This window comes from Megachile rotundata, chromosome 13 (assembly GCF_050947335.1).
Source record: "Megachile rotundata isolate GNS110a chromosome 13, iyMegRotu1, whole genome shotgun sequence".
In the NCBI taxonomy this organism is placed as follows: domain Eukaryota; kingdom Metazoa; phylum Arthropoda; class Insecta; order Hymenoptera; family Megachilidae; genus Megachile; species Megachile rotundata.
The window spans coordinates 15943653-15964505 of record NC_134995.1 but is presented as its reverse complement, the minus strand read 5'-3'; the positions used below and the strand labels follow the sequence as shown (position 1 = coordinate 15964505).

At 35.9% G+C, this 20853-nt stretch overlaps 2 protein-coding genes, 2 long non-coding RNA genes and 1 other non-coding gene across 14 annotated transcripts in view; 3 read left to right on the top strand and 2 right to left on the bottom strand.

The window, feature by feature from the left end:
- Positions 1-3418, top strand: part of LOC105664241 (uncharacterized) — a 28884-nt gene extending 25466 nt beyond the window's left edge. For 2 of the 5 annotated variants that reach the window (XR_013040340.1, XR_013040339.1), the window contains one exon: positions 628-3418. This is a non-coding gene — a long non-coding RNA (uncharacterized LOC105664241). Of the gene's footprint in view, positions 1-157; positions 288-392; positions 557-627 lie in introns of those variants that run through there. The other 3 variants (XR_013040342.1, XR_013040343.1, XR_013040341.1) reach the window with 3 other exon arrangements.
- Positions 3419-5346: 1928 nt separating this feature from the next.
- Positions 5347-20849, bottom strand: LOC105664244 (muscle-specific protein 20). Its single transcript, XM_012297954.2, has 5 exons — positions 20692-20849; positions 13707-13788; positions 7540-7669; positions 5889-6009; positions 5347-5792 (listed from the first exon to the last, which is right to left on the bottom strand). The coding sequence occupies exons 1-5, from the start codon at positions 20713-20715 to the stop codon at positions 5601-5603; spliced, it is 549 nt and encodes a 182-aa protein (XP_012153344.1). The 5' UTR covers positions 20716-20849; the 3' UTR covers positions 5347-5600.
- LOC105664243 (uncharacterized) lies at positions 7669-13830 on the top strand. Of its 6 annotated transcripts, none has more exons than XR_001097456.2 (4): positions 7669-10047; positions 10166-10356; positions 10538-11956; positions 12047-13830. It is a non-coding gene; the product is annotated as an uncharacterized LOC105664243 (long non-coding RNA). The 6 variants fall into 6 exon arrangements; XR_013040349.1 differs by having other exon boundaries at positions 10166-11318; positions 11417-11956; XR_013040348.1 differs by having other exon boundaries at positions 10166-11318; positions 11402-11956.
- Positions 14061-14201, bottom strand: LOC143265719 (U4 spliceosomal RNA). The gene has a single exon (XR_013040401.1). It is a non-coding gene; the product is annotated as a U4 spliceosomal RNA (small nuclear RNA).
- Positions 15843-19219, top strand: LOC100877187 (myophilin). Its single transcript, XM_003708611.3, has 4 exons — positions 15843-16000; positions 17589-17788; positions 17933-18053; positions 18141-19219. The coding sequence occupies exons 1-4, from the start codon at positions 15995-15997 to the stop codon at positions 18321-18323; spliced, it is 510 nt and encodes a 169-aa protein (XP_003708659.1). The 5' UTR covers positions 15843-15994; the 3' UTR covers positions 18324-19219.
- Positions 20850-20853: the final 4 nt, after the last annotated feature.

Here is a 20853-nt window from a genome sequence, read left to right as displayed (position 1 = left end):
ACGCGTTAACACCATCGAAACCACGAATGCGCTTCCTTCTTCGCTAAACAAAATTGCACCTTTACATTAGGGACCTTTGAAGTTGAGTCAGTGCGCAAATATCGTACTCTCCCCTACATAAAATACCAATAAACATATTGCAGCAAGACCCATTCAAGAATTACTCGCTGGTTTTTGAAATTTGAATAATGAATTTTAACATTTTTTTATTCAAATGTTTGATTCTACACTTTGAGAATTCCAGTTTATCTTATCTATAAATAATGCCATCCAAAAGATGTAAACAGGTAAATATATTAATAAATAAAAAGATGAATATATTGACGCACGTTATTTTTTTTTTTTTTTTTTGTTAACTATTTTCTATTAATACAATTTACATATTAACCAAGAAGTCTTTTGATAACTGATGCTAATGCAATAAAGTTAACCTTTAAGTGTCCTTGAAGGATGAACTCCATTCTGCAGAACGTTCAATGCAATGCTATAATTGCAAAACACGTTTGTCGATCGACTTGAATCGACCTATTACTCGGAATACATATTAATTAAAGAGGTGTGTTGATACGTTGAAGACGGATAATCCGTTTGTAGGTCACTGAGATTCGATTGCAATGAATGTTACAGTACGGAACATCGTGGAAACGTACCAATGAACTCCGTATGAGCAGAACATCAGGAAAACAAAGAGCCTTTCATAGCAGATAAACCACAGATATCACGTATCTACGCACATACGCATTTACTGAAACGAAGCAAGAAACCAATTTACTTATTGAACATCCATGAATAGCTTATATATTTGAATTATCATTTTATATAATGATATCATTAGATAAAAATATTTTTTATAGTTAACAAAAAGAAACGTTCTTATTATTTCGTTACAGATAACATAATTGTATATGTCTCAAACATATGTTGGATGAAAATAAGTGTTAATTACATTACACATTGTTAATTATGAAAAATCATTATCAATCGTAATAATTTGGTACTGTATCAAATTTGCCGAAAGAAAATTAATACTTTGCAAGGAATACTGCAACTACAAAAGCTATTAAATAATGGTGGATTGTGTAATCAGTGTTCGATGTTACAAATACGTAATTACAGTCACGGTAGAAAAGATCTGAAAAGTGAACATGATTCGTATATACGCGGTTTACGAGTGCGTGAAGAATAGTGGGGTGCAGTGATGCGCGGAGCGGCCACTCCGCAACGCTCCCCTTTCAATAGGAACACAGAATAAACAAAGAAGTTTAAGTTTCTTATCGGCGTGGGTGTTGATGTACTTTCTATTTTCTTTGCGACCCGGCTACTACAATACGTTATACAATTAGAAATGTAGATCTCAAAGAGGTTACAAGCTTCTCAACGGTCAGATTAACAAAGTTCCTTGCCGTTCATACAATTTTACTACAGGGGAACTCCGAGAACTGGCCTGCCCCACGTCCGACCAGCTAACACGTCATTTCTCGGGACCGAGAGATGTCGAGATTTCCCGCTCTCGTTTCATTGACCTCGCAATGTTTCTTAGAAATGTGCAGTCGCAGACTAAGTATCGGATAACCATATGTTATTATCGGATAAAGTATGTTTCATTTGAAATATCGATGTTACCCTATATACATATGCTATACAAATTGATCAGACAGTAAATGCAAAAAACCAGCAATTCTTACAAAACCTATTACTGTTTCGTTTATATTGCAGTAGAATAAAACATTATATTATAGTACCAATTAATTTAAGAGCTGAAAAAATATTGTGCAAATATTGTTATTACGGGTTATATAGATTTTACAGCTTTTTAAATTAATTACTTTGCAATATTTTCTTTAGTTGTATTATTTGAGTCATTATAATATTTCATTTAATAGCCTAAAATGTAAGATGAACCAAAATTAAGTTCCATTACAAAAGAATAATACTTAACAGTAATTTAATGTGTAAATAAATTGAAGTTTTAAATTAAGATATACGCAAGTAGACATTTCTTTAAACATAATAATTCAACGCCATAAATATTGCAAATACGAGAATTCCTTAAAATATTAAAATAAGTGGTAGTATTTAAATAAGTATGCACTTTTTCTTATGTTTTCTTCGATGAGTTACGAATGAAACTCCAATGGATTACTACTGGATTATTGACCTCCTCGCGTGACATGCTTGTCTGATCAATGGGGAGCCTTGCGGTGTAGAAACTGTTCGAGGAATGCGTGTAATGCGTATACGTACACGTCACGCCCACTCATCGTTGCTGTCACGTACATGGCTCATCGTCATGTAGTGCTTCTCTACCTGCGTACGCTAGTACGAATATGTACTACATGTACGCAAGAACGATTTATGTGTCAACCACAAACGTGGATTTGTATTGAACGTACACTGATGTGTTATACTACGGGCAAACGGATGCACTTGCATATACGAAATATGAACATCATTGCATGAATAGGATATACTAGGTCTGTTTGATTGAGGCGCTCCGCGCCTAACCTAACAATGTTGAGCGAGCGAGTAAATTTCACGCTAAAGCAAAAATTGTCAACCGTGTCATCCGGTTGAATTGGTTGAGTGGTGCAAGAGAAAAACGTGGATAAAAAAATTGAAAAGTCAAGTACATAAGCGCGAGCAAATACAATTTTGCATTAAAGTCTACGGGGATATGGTAATTATTCCTCCGAGGCATGCGCGGGCGGCGCGCAGGAGGAATATACACGATAATGAGTATGCAAAATCGTTAATTACTCATTTCCTGAGCACAGTCTATCAACTTTTATGATTAAAGAATGTTCAGTGATTCCCTAGCTACTTTCTCATATCACATATGTTCATATTTTTATTGTAAATAATTAGTTATTAATTAATATTCATCACGAAGTCGGCGGAATACATCGTACACATGAGTTAATTAGAAATAATTAATAACACATTTTCTAAACACAATTTATGCACTTTTATTATAAAAGAATGTTCAGTGATCCCTCAGCTACTTTCTCGTATCATATTTGTTCAGATTTTTAATGAAATTAATTAGTTATTAACTAATAACCTAAGGCCAGCCACGGTGACAAGCGGTATACACGAGGTCATTTTGAATAATTAATTACAGGTTTTGTCGATATATTTTGCACACTTTTATGATTGAAGAATGGTCAATAATGCATTATTTACATGGTACGATCATGAAAGTTCATAAATAATGTACGGGTAATGAGTAATTAATTATTTTGTGTCAGCATTCCGATACGTATATGAGCCGCCTATGTCAATTCTACTGCGCGTGTAAATTGCAATATTTCGGCACTTTAACGACGTAGTATGGATCCTGAGGCATTTAGAAACAAATTTCTATTAGGGTTTGATGCGTTTTGATGCCTAATAAAGCCAGAAAATCAATTTTTGTCGAATTCGGTCGAAAACGGTACAGGTGGCGCCATCTAGCGGCGAGCGGCGGAACTACGAAAAACTAAAATTTCGATTTTCTCGAAAACTAAGGACTTTTCCGAAATTCTGAGATATACGAATTGTTCCTTGTTGCCTGCGGAATCGAACGAATATAATTAAAGCCTGCTAGGACCATTATTAAAGAAAATAGAAAAATAGCCCATTTCATGGACTAAAAAATTGCCGTCCATCTAGCGGTGAAAGTTGGAACTACAAAAATAGAAAATTTCGATTTTCTCGAAAACTAGGGACTTTTCCGAAATTCTGAGATATACGAATTGTTCCTTGTTGCCTGCGGAATCGAACGAATATAATTAAAGCCTGCTAGGACCATTATTAAAGAAAATAGAAAAATAGCCCATTTCATGGACTAAAAAATTGCCGTCCATCTAGCGGTGAAAGTTGGAACTACAAAAATAGAAAATTTCGATTTTCTCGAAAACTAGGGACTTTTCCGAAATTCTGAGATATACGAATTGTTCCTTGTTGCCTGCGGAATCGAACGAATATAATTAAAGCCTGCTAGGACCATTATTAAAGAAAATAGAAAAATAGCCCATTTCATGGACTAAAAAATTGCCGTCCATCTAGCGGTGAAAGTTGGAACTACAAAAATAGAAAATTTCGATTTTCTCGAAAACTAGGGACTTTTCCGAAATTCTGAGATATACGAATTGTTCCTTGTTGCCTGCGGAATCGAACGAATATAATTAAAGCCTGCTAGGACCATTATTAAAGAAAATAGAAAAATAGCCCATTTCATGGACTAAAAAATTGCCGTCCATCTAGCGGTGAAAGTTGGAACTACAAAAATATAAAAATTCGATTTTCTCGAAAATTAGCAAACTTTGAGTACTTCTGAGGCTCAGAAAGTGTTATGTAATCGCATTAGAAGCACGATAATGCAATAGAAGCTTGCTAAAGGGTTTAATAAGGAAAATAAAAAAAATGCCATTTTATGGAGAAAATTTGTGGCGCCGTCTAGCGGCGAAACTGTGAACTAAATTGAAAAAACATATGCCCGAATACACAGTAATTTTCGCTAATTTTCGAGAAAATCGAATTTTTATATTTTTGTAGTTCCAACTTTTACCGCTAGATGGACGGCAATTTTTTAGTCCATGAAATGGGCTATTTTTCTATTTTCTTTAATAATGATCTTAGCAGGCTTTAATTATATTCGTTCGATTCCGTAGGCAACAAGGAACATTTTGTATATCTCAGAATTTCGGAAAAATCCCTAGTTTTCGAGAAAATCGAAATTTTCTATTTTTGTAGTTCCAACTTTCACCGCTAGATGGACGGCAATTTTTTAGTCCATGAAATGGGCTATTTTTCTATTTTCTTTAATAATGGTCCTAGCAGGCTTTAATTATATTCGTTCGATTCCGCAGGCAACAAGGAACAATTCGTATATCTCAGAATTTCGGAAAAGTCCTTAGTTTTCGAGAAAATCGAAATTTTAGTTTTTCGTAGTTCCGCCGCTCGCCGCTAGATGGCGCCACCTGTACCGTTTTCGACCGAATTCGACAAAAATTGATTTTCTGGCTTTATTAGGCATCAAAACGCATCAAACCCTAATAGAAATTTGTTTCTAAATGCCTCAGGAACCATACTACGTCGCCAAAGTGCCGAAATATTCATTTTTTTATTTTTCTTATATGCGTGTTCGGACCCTTATTTTTTAGGTTTAATTCCTCCGTGGCAAGTCCGATTAAAAATTTTTTTTTCTATGTCCATCTGGATGTACATACGCATGTGCGTGCAAAATTTGATGAGAATTGGTTGAGTGGTGCAAAAGAAAAACGCGGACAAATAAGTTGCAAAGTCAAGTATAAGAGCTTCGCTCGCCTTCGGCTCGCTCGCTCAATCATATTAAACTCGTATCCATTAATCTTGATAGCTGTGTATTTATTGGGGCAATTTATTCCAATATTTTCTTTTAGTAAACTGTAGCAATAATACAGTAGAGATTATGGCATTGCAGATTTAAATCTGATTGATGAAATCTGATAATTTTTATATGGATTTATGCTACAGTCTATTAATTACAACTAAATCATAACTATTAATAAGGTTAATTATATTTTCATCGACATCTGCTGTATGACACGAATGCGGATTCATAGACCGTTTCATAAACATTATTTTCCAAGAAGAATTTTTCTGGTGGCACCGAAATTCTGACCAGCTTGAGTAGCACCTTTATTCGTACCAGCTTGAAGACCAATAAGACCTTCACCAGCTCTTAATTGCTCCTCCGTAAAGTGTCGTTTGTTCTCTTCTGCTGGTTTTGGTCCTAACCAAGGGCCACGCCATTCTGGGTGTCTGTATGTCTAAAAATCGATATTGTTTCGTCAATTTTATAAAGATTGCATGAAATATTAAATACATGTATAACTAAAAAATATGTTCTCAATAAAGATTATTACAGTGCGACCGATAGCGAAGATGGTGTTGGTCACTTGCGCAATATTTTTCCTTTCTATAAGATCAACTGCTTGGAACAGGTCTACGTCAGGAACTCCATATTTCACACAAGCCTTCTGGAACCTGAAATACATAGTACATAACGTTAGGCACTGCACAGAATTAACGCGTGCAGTGTATCTTTTTAACAGGAGAACAGAAAACGAAAGTAACACGATTATAGGTAATTGTCCTAATCACCTAATAATCATTGAAATCTCTTTAATCCCATAACAAGTATTTACTTGTATGCAATTCGCAAATTAATAACTCATTAAATAACAATAACATAATTCTACTAATAAATAGCTTCTAAACGATTGTGCTAACAAATAAGATGAATGTGCATTATTTTTAAATTACCCCGCATATGATAAATATTTCGATGAAATGTATTTTACATTTATAAATTCATTCAACAATTTATATTGTCGTGAAAATCCAACGTATTTGATTGTTTTAATAGATATTACAAATCTACTATAACAATATTTATAATGCGGAATAGAAGAGGAATACTTTTAATTTTGAAAAGTATCGTAAAATTAAAAACATGAGCTTTAAATACAAGTGTCGCTCGTCTACGAAGTCGCCATTTTGTCGATACCGAGACGACATAATGCAAGAAACGTGAGGCAGGCCAGTGTTAACGGTCTCTCTTGTTATTAAGAACGCAGGAAAGAACAGAAGTTTGTGACAGGGATGTATAACTTCTATATCATTTCTGCACTCCGCATAAAAAGGGAGTAACGCGGAGTGGCCGCGCTGCGCATCGTTTGCCCCACTACTTAGGAAAGCGCTCTCAAACATTGAAAACGCGCCAATTGCTGTCATGCGCACGCAATGAAACGATCAGATGCAAGAAAACGTCATGGTCGCTGCACCTTGTCCAAAGAAATTATTAAGATATTTTCCGTACACTTTGCTGGTTTAATTACATTTGTATCTAACACGCTGTAACTTTTAGCTTTATTGTATAACGACTAATCAAACGAGTTAGGAGTGAAATTCGTGCTCTCATTATAGAAAGAAATTTAGGGACTTTAGAAAATTTGGAAACGTGTAATTTCGAGGATTTAAAAATTTAAGGATCTAAAAGTTATAGAATCTGAAAACTTATAAATTTTGGTTAAATATACTCTATTAAATGAAAATGATGTCACGCCCGTTTGAACACGAACTCAAAAAGATATTAACGGAAAATAACAATATACTTACAATATACTAAATAATATATTCACGCCACGACATTCGAACCGTTTATTAGTCTCGAAAAGATAGCGCACTCGTGTTTCGCGGTAATAGTATGAAGACTCTCGAAGCGACACTTCGAGATCAATAATCGAATATCGCTTGATCTCTCGATTTCAACGAGTTACTGTAAGCAATGCTCTTTCGACATCGATAGGTTGCAGTCGAGAATCGCTCGAAAGCAAAACACTGTCGATTGCGTAAAGTCGAATGAGCAGCAGGGAAACATGAAATTAAAGAAGAAAGCTTTACTTTATAAATCAAAGGGATTTCAATGGATTTTGCAAATGTAACAGATATTTAATAAATCACTACATTAGGATATAACTATAAATGAAAATACTTATTACGCATGATACATACTGATTGAGATTGTCCATCATCTTATAATCACCACCAGAAGTATTGATTTTTGTAACAAGACCTGGCTGTAGTTTGTTCATTAGTTTACAAAGTAGTACACCATCCCTTAAAGCATCTTCGTAACTCACGCCTGAAATACATACACATATATTATTTAGTCAGTTCAATTGATTGGTTGAATTTAACGAAGAGGCTACTGTAAAATCCGTAGAAAAAGGATAAGCGAACGTGTTAACAGTTAAAAGAATGTCAGGAACCACAGTGACACCAGGATAACAGAAGAAAAAAATCATTTTTTTCCCGTGACAAAGCATGCAATCATCAAATCTTGATAATAGATATCTGGGACAGCAACAGCACCACCATAGCACCAGTGTCGCTCCAAATAAAAATCATCCGATACCCTTCATATTAATAAATATTTTCTGAATGGTATGTAATACCTCCAACATCTTTGTAATGTCTCGATGAGTCAGCGAATCCCTACCTTTGTATAAGATATATTTTCCATTATTTGAAATTTTCGATAGAAATTGTATATAATCGAACCACTATTATGAAATCATTGGAACAATCAGGAAGACTAAATCTTTGTCATTTTACGTAAAATACATTTATTTGTTTGAAGTACCTACGGATTCCCCGGTGTTACGTTTCCCTCGTAACAAATTCGAGTTCCGTGAACGGATGACATGCGCACTTCGCTCTAGCCATCGATTTTCATTGTCCGATACCGCGCAATTATCAGCCTGAACGAACGAACGAACAGTTTCTCTTTTTTAACTTCCCCTTTGCTACCTCCCACTATACTCGAGATTGTCGAGAAATAATAACAGAGGCTGAATGCACCAGCACTCGTTCATGGCGCCCCATTATGCCAAGAGGCGCGCCAAGGGGGCTTGGCATTTTTTGCTGGTCAACCGAAGGATCAGGAAAGACCGCCTTCATCTTCCGTCATTCGCTCTTTTTTCACTTGACTGGTGTCTCGATCAACGCCATCATTGTCTTGCAGTTGTCCTGAGTTTGCAACGAAGCACTCTTGTCGCCATTCGAAAGACACAATGCATCTCCAGTTACCAGGAGCGCATTTTGATCAAAGAGCTTGCAGGTCCACATGTCAAGCATGTATCGTTTTGTGTCAACTTCCTTTTTCTCCCACTTTGACTGGCTGACGTTTCGATATATCGAACCTATTGATGCGGGACGCTATCTGGTGAACAGCTTGGTAAATTGTATCGATGCACGAACTATAGGAGAAAGCGCTGCGGTCGGCAAGAGCAACGGTTGATATTGGTATTTACTTATGCCTACATATATCTATGTGTTTTTTCTTCGCGCATAATGACAAATTCCATCATCGAAGTGATAAAAATGACCCATTAACAAATGTTTTAAAAAAAGCAAAAATGCATGCGAAATATTTCAAGTTAGAATTTTAAAGTAAAAGTGTATGGCTATCTGAGCAATAATAGTAATAATAATATTTTATTCTCTAATTCAAAGGTGCATTGCTTTCTTCAGATTTTATTATTGTATTTCGTAATGTCAATCACTAATTCTTTCGGAACATTTTTAAAGAAAACAGCGCACAGCAATTGTTCAGAGAACTACTATCCTGATCCTGCAAGGACGAAGTGTCACGTGGTTTCCAGTGAAGGAGACGATACTAAATACTTACTTTTAACACGAATCTGATTATGTGATTGATGATTATGTGCTTGTTATCTGGTTATGAGCATTCGACATTCGGTTGTAATACATGGTTGAATTTCATTCGATTAAGTAACTATATATGTATATTTTTAGATTACGAATAGAAAATAAAATAATTTTCAAGCGAGAACATGCGACGTGCTTCGAGTATGCAATATGCAAGTGAAACAAGTCGAGCCAAATCAGACGCCTTTTCACGATGGCTTCGGACAACATGCTGTAGCAGCATCCACCTCTCTGGATCAACGCGGGTAAACGAAATAAATAAACGTAACATGCTGATACGTTCCTGATAGCGTCGAAACGCGATGAGATATCGTAAACGTAGGAAGATGACAGAAAATCGATAAACTACCTTCAGACATGGTTCACGTTCCCCACAATTCTTTGCCGCTTTCTTTTATGCTTGGGCAAACACTGTCAGTGATGGTGGCCTGATATTTTTCAGACGTTAGGTGCCTTAATATTGTCTTCGTTTGTTCCGATGCTACGCGTCAAAAAAATATCGAGTCGCAAGTTTCAACAACATGTATTGGTGAATCGATACTATTTTAAGTTTAGATACTATCCTGTTACTTTGACACGTCGTAGTCGTCATGTCTCGCGAAATTTGACGTAAAATCGATAGACCCACTCTGACCATGCTTCTTCGTTTATTCGTATATGTATATCGTAAAATTGTTATAAATTCTTATAAACATCTTGATTTAAGCAGAAGACAGAAATTATTATTGGAACTGTGCTTTGAAGGTAATTTATTGGATAAAGATAGCTAAGTAAATTTTTAAAATTACCGTGAGTTATAATTTTCTACATGATTAATTTTCTAATAAAATTGAAAACTAATTGTTGTTAAAAATAAACAAATACGCAACGTTAGATAATGCATAATTTATTTAATATGTTTTATTAGGTGAAGGGAAAATAATATATTCCAGAGGAATTCTAATTGCAAGCAGTAACGCTTGCGTGCCTTGGTATCGATTTACCGTCAGTTTCATGTCATAAAGACGTCAAACACACGATTTTCATCAGGACAACATCTATGGCTCGAATTTACGGTCAACTCCGAGCAACAGGTCTCGAGTGGTTGAATTATCCCGCGTAAGTACAAAATCTAGTTTCCCTCCATTTTTGCAACGATAACTGTACCGGTCAGTTGTTCTTATTTATACGGTGAAGTTAGTGGGTTTCTGTAATTTGCATTATTATAAATTATCAATATTTGAATAATGCATATGTATAAAAATAAAAAATTGTTTTAACAACATATATTTTTTACTAGACAAACACGTGTACATAAACGATTCGTGCAAGAGGAACACGAAGTCTGGTTTCATCGATCTCCAGAACTAAAACACGCCCCTTTGTACTCACTCCTAGATGAGACATACCCCCTGGCAATAACCTGTTGCGTTTGGTCGTAAATCTACCCCGAGGCTGTAATCCTGGTAGGCTTGTCTCGGAATGACGTCATTGACGATCTTTTGATGGACAAGTGACATCCGTTCACGTTTCTCCAGGGAACCCTTTTATCGAGACGAATCATCGAGACACGCGACTTTTTCCTGAGAAAAGTTTCCTTATTTTTCAAATATCTGTGGTGGAGTATAGCACCAACACACGAAGAGCAGGGTCGGTGAGAGAACCATAAATTCATCTACTACCCGTCGTTGCTACCCTAGTAACTACGAACTTTCGTGACGTTACGCGATGTTAGATGACGAACCGTTCGACATGTCGACAGCTCTCGTCTACTTGATGTCCTTAAGGGACGTGACCAACAGATTCTATTGAATAAAGAAAAAGCTAAGACCAGAAACGCGACGTATCGATCCGTCGACGTTGACGTCAACGTGGCGGGAAAGCCATAAATCCCTCAAACGTCTGCTGGTCCCCTGATGCTAGGAAGCTACTTGTGCTACCGTGACAAACGGATGACTGACACTTCCCTTCCTTTAAACTCCACGTCTTTCCAATTAAAGTTAAAGATACGTTCTCAACGATATAAAGTGGTATGGTAGAAATCACGAATTAGTTAACAATTCAAAACCGTAACTAAATGGGTAATTATCTGTTTGAATTACTTATGTGCAATTAAATGTAATATTAAACAATTGACAAAGATTATTATGTATAATTAGAATAGTAAACATTCTGTTAGTATGAAGAGCTCCTACGTTCAATTTATTCTATACATATACATTGTGTAAAGAAGGAAGTTGAGAAAGGTGTATGAGATAAGAGGGAAGAAGAAATGACACAATGCAATGTTTGCAACTTGACTATCCGAGCCCTCGTATGCGGCCCTGATACGTTGGCGTCCTTACGACGTAACATGATGAACAGATGACGCTAAATCAATATACGTCGTCGTCGAGCAATTGTTAAACGTCGTTCGACCGAGGCTCCCGACTAAGAAGCTTTTACTTCCTACGCAACGAGCGATAAACATCTCTAGTGACGTATACGTGTAAATTGCATACATTTAATCATGATAGACTATTTTAATTTTTAGAGTATAAAACCGGAAACTTTGGATTGAAGTTGAACTAAATGTGAATTTAAATACAGAATTACAACTTCTTTATACAATACTAATGTAAGCACACCCTCCCTCCGAGGAAAAAGCATTACCTACGTACTATCCTAGAAGAGAAAATTGAATTTGGCTTCTTCCTCTCCTAGAAGAAACAAAATTAAGGTACAATTGTATTAACTAATAATTAATACAGTAATAATTTTTCACTATTTTTACGTAAAGCTGACTTGATAAATATATATTATTTCATAGATTCCTTTTGCCAAACAAATGTTAATAGCTTTAATACTCTGAAACGTTCGAATACGATAAAAAGATATTTGGAAGAATATAAGCGGCTACAAGAAGATCGTGTCTAGCATGCCTTGCGAGCTTCCAGGAACAGGCTAACATCCACAATCGAAGGATTCAGTGATCCTGGAATGCACCAAAATCTTATTGCGCCCCGTTGCCACAGTGATCGATGATGTTTGGGTTGAATCGGAGGAAAAGGAAGTGGATAGACGCAGATGAACGTGGAGACGATCGAATGACGAGAGGCCGAGTACAATTTTAAACGAGTCAATAACATCAAAAGCTTCGTATACGCGGGTCACATCATCATGTGGAGCTTCATTTTACCATAAACTCTACGACGTAGATCGTAATCGTTGTTAAAACTGTCACGTTTAACTAGCAAGTCACAATGTCGTAGAAAAAAATTATCTGCGGGTAAAACTTCTATAACACGATACTAATTTTCAGTGAAATATGTAAGAGATCGAGATGCAGTAGGCACAGTTTATAACAATCAGACAAATTTTACTAGTCTTTACACCGCGTTATAATAGAGGCTATTCAGCATCTTTCTACTACATGTATAATCATGAAATATTATCAGTGAAACAACGTCCGATATATTTGTATTGTCAAATATTGTCAATGAGACCATCGATACCTTTGTGTCCCCTTTATCCTCCACAAAAATGTATAATAATAAACTACATATAAGCCCAGCACAACCTTCGATAAAGCAGTATGTATAATTCTTTGCAATTCTAGCGCAATCAAGTCTCTAAGGAAATTCGTTCGGTAGCCGCTCACAATCACCACGTTACATTCTCCGTAACAGGTGACTGCGTCGACGCTTGGCGTATTTCTCGAACCAGGGGTGCACGTTAAACGTAGGGGTTGCTACCCACTTCTCGTGCAATATGGTGACTCGAATGACGTAACAAAGCGCGCGTTTTACTAGGAGAACATTCTTTAATGAAGGATACAACTACCCCTAACGATCCTTGCTAGCAACCAACCAACCATCTTACAAAACCTAACCTTTACGACATTCCTACGTAAGTCGTGACAAACGACAATATCTTTGCAACTAACAATTTCATTCTACAGTATACGTCAGTGATTTATTACTCTGTGTTAAAATATTCAAACTTTACGCATCAATAAAATTAACGGGACAAACATTATATAAATACTACGTTACGTTCGTTTAAATTTATTGAGCGATTTCAGAAACTGACCTAGCGAACAAGCTTAACCTTTGCGACGTCACGCTGCCTAACATTTCTATCCGGGAATTATAGGGTGCCAGTTAGTTTTGTGCATAATACGCTGGTTTAAACGAGGGTGGCAATATTGACACGCTTTTCGAACTGGACAATGTCCCAAGAACAGGAGTTAATACACAGGAGTACGTGATCAAAGTAACGGCATCGATAAAGATTAGTCAAATATATATGTATACATAAGTATAAAACGATGCGGTTATCATTGATTAATTTTATTAACAGCGCCAAATTTACTAGTTACGCTAATGTATATTATTCTGAGGTTATTAGATAAGGATAAGTTAGAGCGAGCAAAATTTTTTTATTAACAGAAAAATGTATAATTAAATAATAAAAGTTTGTAATTTTACCGGGTGGAAACCTTTCTCCAACTACTGTTTCAATCCATTGCTGAGCTTCAGCTTCTTGACTTGGTTCCCTTTTGCCAGCAACCTGTAATTAAAATATTAAACAAACTATTATAAGTACTCTTAACACAGATTTTTTACTTGTTATATACCACTTATGTCTTTTGCCTATAATGTGGCACTCTATCTGAAAATACTTAAAGTGTATTGTGCAGACAACAGATTATATTGTATTCATTGCAGAAGTCATTGCAGATGTTTAAAAATGTCATATGAGAACCACTGACATAAAAATAAGATGCATTCAAACCTCCCAGCAATCTAGAAGAATTTTATTTTTGACAAACAGATTATCAGTTTCCGCAGAAACTTTCAAAAATTGCCGTAGCCGATGGTATTTCACATCGTCATGGCGGGGTATTGGTAAAAGTTTTCAACTAGCAATAATCGCACCTCGGTAGAACCTCATTGGTTACGATATCGCCACTGCGCAAAGCTGACGACACAACGTTTCGCTGTCCTACTAATAACACCGTCGTTACCTTTTTGACTGTGAGAATCTTCTTGCCTCAAATGCCATCTAGCGGCAGGTTGGAAAATTAAACGTATCGAGTACTCTTGCATGGAGACGTACGTGATGTATAGAACTTTTTTTATCTGTGGATGTACATATACACCCGTGGTATCATAAACGCATTAATGATTTATTTAAATTTAATTAATTAAATTAAAAATTTTATAAACAATATTTTACAGACAAACTGATAAAGCATCTCTATTATATATTATTTTTACTAAGAAATTACTGCATACATCATCTACTAACTACAAATAGTGTATTAGTAAGTAACAGCAAGCACATACATTAAGTATTTACTGAAAATATATTGTCACAGGAAAACAAGAAAGTAAGAGGTAGGACGGCTAAGTATGCTTCTAAAGATGTTTAGCAAGGAAGTTTTACACCGTTCTTTCCTCCTTCATATCTAGATGTATGTTTCTTCCACTTGTTGCTTTTAAGTTTTATAATATATGAAATTATTAAACTTGTATATAAAGTAAGCATTCTATTTTTCAACATTAGACATAGAATTAGTTGGAAGTTAAACCGAAAGAAAAACAAAATGATACAGTGATCTTGAGGAATTTCTCAATGGAAGTGTTGAAATCATTAGAAAAGAAAAAAACATCATGTCGAAAAAACAAAATTAAGAAAACATTGTGGGTGTTACGGATTTAATGTCGATTATAGAAATGTACAATTCGTTCCAGGTGTCTACGATGTTCCATTATATTACGATAAACTGAGAAACGGCGTCGATTGACGGAATCTAAACTCGGCGGTGGCCTCACCCTTCGAAGTGGCCAGAGTCCAGGAATTACAACGCCTTTGCTTATCGGCATCTTTCATCTGGCGTTCGTCCACAGTTAACTATCGTTTTGTGCACAACACACCCACTTGTTCGAACTTTTCCATTTTGTCGTCAACCACAGATTACTCTCGTCTACACGCGACGTCAGCGTTAACAATAAACGACAACTACTCATAAACATCGATACGTCTTTTCTAAATAACTGGGTCAAATCACAGCCTATTTCTGTACCGTGTCTGAGACGAAAACATCGGAATAGATCATCGAACGATTCCATCTTGAGACACTACTGTCATTTTTGGCAATTTCAATTAAATTTTACACTGAAAAACATTTCGAATTACCAGATAGAAATTTAAAACAAATAGAAAAATGTAGAGAACCGACATAAATGTACAGAATCTAACATACATTTCGTATTTGTTTAATTTAATTTAATTTAATTTAATTTAATTTATTTAATTTTAATTTAGCATTTGTTCAAAATATGTACAGACATTGTAAAGGCATTCTGGACAACAGTGGAAGCTATGTCTAGAAAGAAGATTTATTATACTTCGAAATGATCATGGCAATTATTATAAACCTTTATATAAATCTCGCATATGAATTCTATGACAGATTCTTCTATGTATGTTAGAAGTAGGCTTCTCGCATAGTCTTGCAAATAGGGCTGCAGTGTCAAGATCTGGTTACGGGCGGGGGTGTGGGAATACCCAATGGGCAATTCGCCAAAAAATACACGTTCCTGAATGTCGGCGGAAAGGATACGGCGGAGGGGAGACCGGCATATAGCGTCGGGACGCACGGCGTTCGACTTAGTCTCTGGTCAGCGTCATCGTTCAAAAGTCGTTCTATCTCGAGAAAATACGTCTTGTGGCAAAGCGATCGTCGACAAAAAAAGGAGAGAGGAAAAACATGCCGGTACGTCATCATTATCCGTGATGAACTCTCGATGTCCTCTGTCGGATACGCGTTCGTTCGCGACGAGAATTAGTGCTTAAAACGGACCGTAATCGGGTTACGATGCCATAGTCAAACAGTGGAATTAAATCAAGACTGCCGGTACATTGATGATTTCTCGTTGAAAAGCGACCACACACGATCGCGGTTATTCGTAGAATCCTAATTACGGTAGACCTTGAGCTATTTCGTTTTGGCTATTTTCCCAAAATACTGGATTACTTCTTGACACGCGGAAGAAACGTGTGATGGAGAGAAATGAAATTGGAAGATATTGTGATAAACTCGCGAGGATTTTATCTGTATCAACAAACTTGCGGTTTGTTGCCACCAGAGAAATCGTGTACTTTTCAAACGGACTTGAAGTGGTCGCTTTCGACGCGAATCTCCCCTTCGACTCGTTCAAAGTACATATTTACATCCGAAAAAAATATTCTTACAAAATAGATGATCTTATCGCATCTTTGAACGGAACTTACAAAATCGGTTTGAATACCGATAGGAATAACCTCTTGCAGACTTACTTTACCTTTGCGTCTAATAATAAGCTACCGTGGACCAATACACCACAATTTTGGAACATAAAACTATAGGTGTAATAGTTACACTTATTTTTCTTTTTGTATATAAAAAATTAAATACACTCGATCCTTCAGTTTCACCAATTAACTATTTAGTCACTCCAATGGAAATACTTAGATGTAAAATTAACATTTTAACAATGAACTATTCACAGGCGACAAAATACTGAATGAAAAATATCAGGTGAAGGAATGTCATTCACGTGTACAAGATTTAAATTCGCATCTTCAATGCAGATGTTCAATTTGATCAAATGCCAAAACACTGGAGCAAAAACAGAAAAGGACTCGGTCAATTTAATTTTAAATTTAGTGAATCGCCTGTACAGTCGTGTCACGTTCACCAAACATCCACGAAAGATGAATTTGATCTTTCTCGAGGATGAATCTTAAAATATACCTCGAGAGAGTTCGACGGAGAACACGTTGCTTCTGAAGACTTAACATTTTACAGATAACAGAATTCTCTCTTCGAGACGATTGAATTTGTCGTTTGGTGTAGTTCATGACGTATGCAGACTGATTTACCTGCTATAAATATTGAATTTGTCGAGCACAGAAAGGTGCCAAAACGTTTAGTTTACGTCAGTCGACTGTTTGTAATATATTATAAATGAACGCGTTAAAGCACTTTATAGAGGACTTTACAGAAATCGGTAAAACTTTAGGATTCACACGGCACAGAAACAGGTGGCTAACGTAGAGAGAACTGTACATTGTTGCTTGCTGCCAGTTTTAATAAAAGCCAAATCGTTCGATGTATTTTATTTTCGACGTCCGCTTTATGCCCGGTAACGTAACACCGTCGCGGTCTATTTTCGTTTTCGACACTTTTAAATTGCCCCGCAACACACTTCGCTGGACCATCTCAGATCCGTGAAACGATAGGTCGAAGCTTTCATCGACGAATGCTTGATTCTAATTCTGGAAGCGTGCGATAATGAACGAAGCAAACTTCCGGTTCTCAGGCTCGTAACAAGGAACAGGAGGCTGAGGTGTTGGCTTGGATCGAGGCTGTCCTAGGAGAAAAGCTACCGCCAGGAAATTACGAAGATATCCTCAAGGATGGCGTTATCCTCTGCAAACTTATCAACAAACTAGCTCCGGGATCAGTGAAGAAGATTCAAGCCAAGGGGACCAACTTTCAGCTTATGGAAAATGTTCAGAGGTATGTAAATGAAGATCTGTCATCGGTTTGTGACCAATTTAGAAATTTCAGAACTTTTCGTTTTAAGCAAACAGTCATTCCGTACAGAGTTGTACAATTATCTACTATATGTATATATAATGAATTAATATGAATTATTTTCAGATTCCAAGCTGCTATCAAGGAGTACGGTGTCCCGCAAGAAGAAATCTTCCAAACAGCTGATCTCTTCGAAAGACGCAACATCCCACAAGTAACATTATGCTTGTACGCTCTTGGTAGGATCGTAAGTATACCATAATTAAATCTTTAATTTTTCTGAAACTTTGAAAAATCTGGAACACTTATAAATCGCACTATTCTTTTGGTATAGACGCAAAAGCATCCTGAATACACTGGGCCACGTCTAGGACCGAAGATGTCCGAAGAAAATAAGAGATCATTCACCGAAGAACAGCTCCGAGCAAGCGAAGGACACCTCAATTTACAAATGGGTTACAACAAAGGAGCTAGTCAATCTGGTCATGGTGGATTCGGCAACACTCGACACATGTAAAAGATCGTATATTCGACGCGTAGAAAAACGCATTCTCAACAATTCGTATAGTTATGAATACTGTTTTATTATTTACTAACGATCTCCAGACGCGTGAACAATTCGGGATATTCTAGTTGAGAGTATGTAACGATAAATTTAGTATTTTTTAAATGAATATCTACGAAGATGTACCAAATGATGTATTTTGTGATAGGAAAACGGCTACTATTTTTACATACATCCAGTATACGTTATCATAAAAGCGAGATCTTATTTAGCAAGAAACGTTAGTTGATACATTACACACTACACTCTATTTATACACTAAATACAATATACATCGATACGACGTACCTAACAAATACACGATACATTCACACATATTTACACTTGTACATGGAACACATTCTACATATATGTATACACCAAACATTAACATACAACTCGATGGGCACCTTGCACGAGTATTTATTTGTCTCTTATAAAAACGAATTTCACGAGCAATAAATAAGATCTCAGCAATTGCATTAACGTAAGTGTAAGATCTTATCAAAGGTTTTGTATTAACATGTTGACTGCGATCGCGGTCATCGGTGACTGTCGCCTCAAATATAATATAATTAAATAATTAAAAGAGAACAATTTTAATAGTATTACTATTATACTGATAATATGAAGTAGAAAATTAAGTGCTCCAGTTTGAAAATTAACTACATGCATCTTTAATAATTGTATCTCTAACGTGCCTTAACACAAGTATTATTCGTTTTCATTACGACGGTCAATGTGTTCAATCATAAATGATGTTAATTAAAATGAATAGTGTAAAAATTTTTTTAATATTTGTAACTGTTCGCTAATTATTTGCTAATAACATGTAAACGACAAAAGGAATAAAAAAGACCTCGCTGCTATTTTCTATTATCCGAATTATTCTAAATTGACACGGTGCTTGATTTAAATTAAAAAATGATACCAATGTTTTCTTTTCGCCGTTAAAAAACAGATACAATAGAAGGTTTTACGAAAATTGGAAAGTACTTCGTTGCAAGTTATGTTAAATTTTTGGCACATTATCCTGCTCAACTAATGTAACAATGATGAGTCTATCTTTAAAATATTGCATATTGTGTTGAGTGACTTGCAAAACGAATGAAATTAAGATGCTGACGGTAACGCGATATTGAAAACATGTATAACATTTCAAAAGTGAGCTATTTTAGAACTTGAATTTATTCTTAAACATGTACATATAGATCTAGCCGCGTTCAACTTTCGAACTTTGCAAAAATTAATTAGATCAAGATATAGTCGAAATATGAAATTTTGCAACAGTCTAAACAGCGCAGTCCCAAGTTTCAGTTAATTAGAAAAATATCATTCAAATTTCCTCGATAGAATAAATTCTAAAATTTTGAGAACCTTGACTTGGCTACTTCTGAATTTCTCTCGTTAACTTCAAGAACCTCGAGCGTACTCTGAGATTGGAAGAGTTAATTTGGTCGCAACAGTCATGAAAATACCAAGCGACTTGTTTGTAAATAAACCTTGCACCGCGACTCGTGTCGTCATCGCGACACAAATTTTTCTGTTTCATTTTCGCCATCCCTTTAGCGAGAGAACAAACAATTTGCTTCGAATCTTGTTTAGCTTGGCGCCTTTCTGTGTAATCCGGGTTATATTTAGGTGTTCACGGGGTACGAGACATTAAAAAATGCAGAACATTGCATTATGGTATCGCAGTAAGTATCCAAATTCATCGTATTATTCTAAGGTTCCTTACTTCAACTATGGCGTTTCTAAATTTGCATGATGAAAACGCGAAAAGATACTATGAACAGAATGTATCCAGAAAGTTTATAACACTTGTTTAAAAACGGAATGACCTTCATGGAAACAATTCGATTTCCTGTGATTTCGCTACGTTTAAATCAAATGTAGGCTATAGTGCATCGAGATGACTCATGGTTTATACGCATTTCAAAATTAGAAACACTCAAATGAAAACTCGTAAGAATATTGCAGATACGTATGCTGAGTCAAAAAGTTGGAAATAGATAACTTTTCGGTGTACCGGGAGGAAAAAGTTTTTATTTCTTGAATATCCTGCATTTTTTCAGCTATAGAGTTATCGATTTTTTAGTAACAAAAAAGCACGTGTACACGAGTTTGCACGTATTTACAGAAAGCAGTCTGAAAAATATTTAACAAATATAACAGCACAATGATCAGAATTTTATTGCTAATAATATAGCATAACAATTTCAATTTGGCATTCTGGTTATATTCTGATTAGACTCTTCTGGTTATACTGGTTATGGCGCGAATAAGCACAAATCACAGTCACACACATGAAAATGATGAAAATTTCTCCAGCACGACTTACCTGCCACAGTGGACGTCCAGGCATGATGAATACGATAAGTAAATAGGTGTTCTTTCGCGATTGACAATACGCTGAAGGCGTGAAATTGGTAGAGCTTATCTCAACTCAAGCACAAAAAGTGTGCGCTTCGGACCTCGTGCTGCGTATATATGCGTGACAGGT

What these genes read in the sequence shown, in the direction of transcription:
- LOC100877187 (XM_003708611.3), top strand. An exon ending in CTTATGGAAAATGTTCAGAG is followed by an intron (nt 17,789 to 17,932) that starts GTATGTAAATGA and finishes AATTATTTTCAG; the next exon opens with ATTCCAAGCTGCTATCAAGG. An exon ending in TGTACGCTCTTGGTAGGATC is followed by an intron (nt 18,054 to 18,140) that starts GTAAGTATACCA and finishes CTTTTGGTATAG; the next exon opens with ACGCAAAAGCATCCTGAATA.
- LOC105664244 (XM_012297954.2), bottom strand. Translation starts at nt 20,715, where the DNA reads ATGCCTGGACGTCCACTGTGGCAG. An exon ending in TGGAGAAAGGTTTCCACCCG is followed by an intron (nt 7,670 to 13,706) that starts GTAAAATTACAA and finishes TATGTATTTCAG; the next exon opens with GCGTGAGTTACGAAGATGCT. An exon ending in ATGATGGACAATCTCAATCA is followed by an intron (nt 6,010 to 7,539) that starts GTATGTATCATG and finishes TATGTATTTCAG; the next exon opens with GTTCCAGAAGGCTTGTGTGA.